Below are 900 nucleotides of genomic sequence, written 5' to 3'. Positions count from 1 at the left end.
TAATAATCACACCAATCGATCATTAATATTAAATTGAAAAATGGTATAAATTCCAAACTTTGCTTGTATTAATGCATAAGGCACCCAGTTTTGTTGTTCACGGTTCTTATTGCTAATTGTTGCCTAAATAAAAAAGTGTAGCCTATCAAAACTTGTTTAAAACTCAGGCAACGTATAGCCTATCAAAAAAGTTAACTTTGTGTCTTTCTCATAAGAGAGAGAGAGAGAGAGAGAGAGAGAGAGAGACATGGCTTTGAGTTGGCTTCTTCATTCTACATGTCATGTTCTAGGGTCTCCAAAAATCACTTATATGCATGAGTGTAGCTGCTTAAAGACCCCTAATAGAGTGCCTGAGATGATGCAACCAGCTTGCAAGGAAATGAAACCTTCAGCTTCAGGGTTCCAAATGCCTCTTCATTATCCTCGCTACAAGAAAGCTGACTATGAGCAAATGGAGGAATGGAAACTGGACCTTCTTCTCAACCAATATGGGCTGAGCTTCAAAGGCACTCTTGATGAAAAGAGGGCATATGCAATGGGGGCATTCTTGTGGCCTGATCAGTATTAATGTAGGAAGTTCATTAATGGCATAATATATATATATATATATATATATATATATATATATATATATATATATATATATATATATATATGCCATTATTATGCTCAATTTATGTGGTAATTTTCTACCTAAAGCTGATGCTTGCAGCTTAAGATAGATATCTGCAGGGAGTAAATGATAACGTGAGCATATTTTCTTGCTCGTAATGTTTTAGTGGTAAGACTTCGACTTGTTTTGTAAATAATCTTGTGGCAGGTCCAATCACCAGTTTCGGTAGGGTTTCACACTCGTTGCCTCAAGCAATCCCAGGTTTTGTGTGTGTGTGTGTGTGTGTT

The 900-nt window shown here is 36.2% G+C and overlaps 1 protein-coding gene across 1 annotated transcript; it reads left to right on the top strand.

Annotated features, from left to right (window-relative positions):
• The first annotated feature begins 247 nt into the window (after positions 1-247).
• On the top strand, positions 248-568 carry LOC142635604 (uncharacterized). The gene has a single exon (XM_075809741.1). The coding sequence runs from the start codon at positions 248-250 to the stop codon at positions 566-568; it is 321 nt and encodes a 106-aa protein (XP_075665856.1).
• The last annotated feature ends 332 nt before the right edge of the window (positions 569-900 follow it).

Source organism: Castanea sativa, chromosome 5 (assembly GCF_040712315.1).
Source record: "Castanea sativa cultivar Marrone di Chiusa Pesio chromosome 5, ASM4071231v1".
Classification (NCBI taxonomy): Eukaryota; Viridiplantae; Streptophyta; class Magnoliopsida; order Fagales; family Fagaceae; genus Castanea; species Castanea sativa.
This window is presented reverse-complemented; position numbering and strand designations above follow the sequence as displayed.

What these genes read in the sequence shown, in the direction of transcription:
- LOC142635604 (XM_075809741.1), top strand. Translation starts at nt 248, where the DNA reads ATGGCTTTGAGTTGGCTTCTTCATTCTACATGTCATGTTCTAGGGTCT.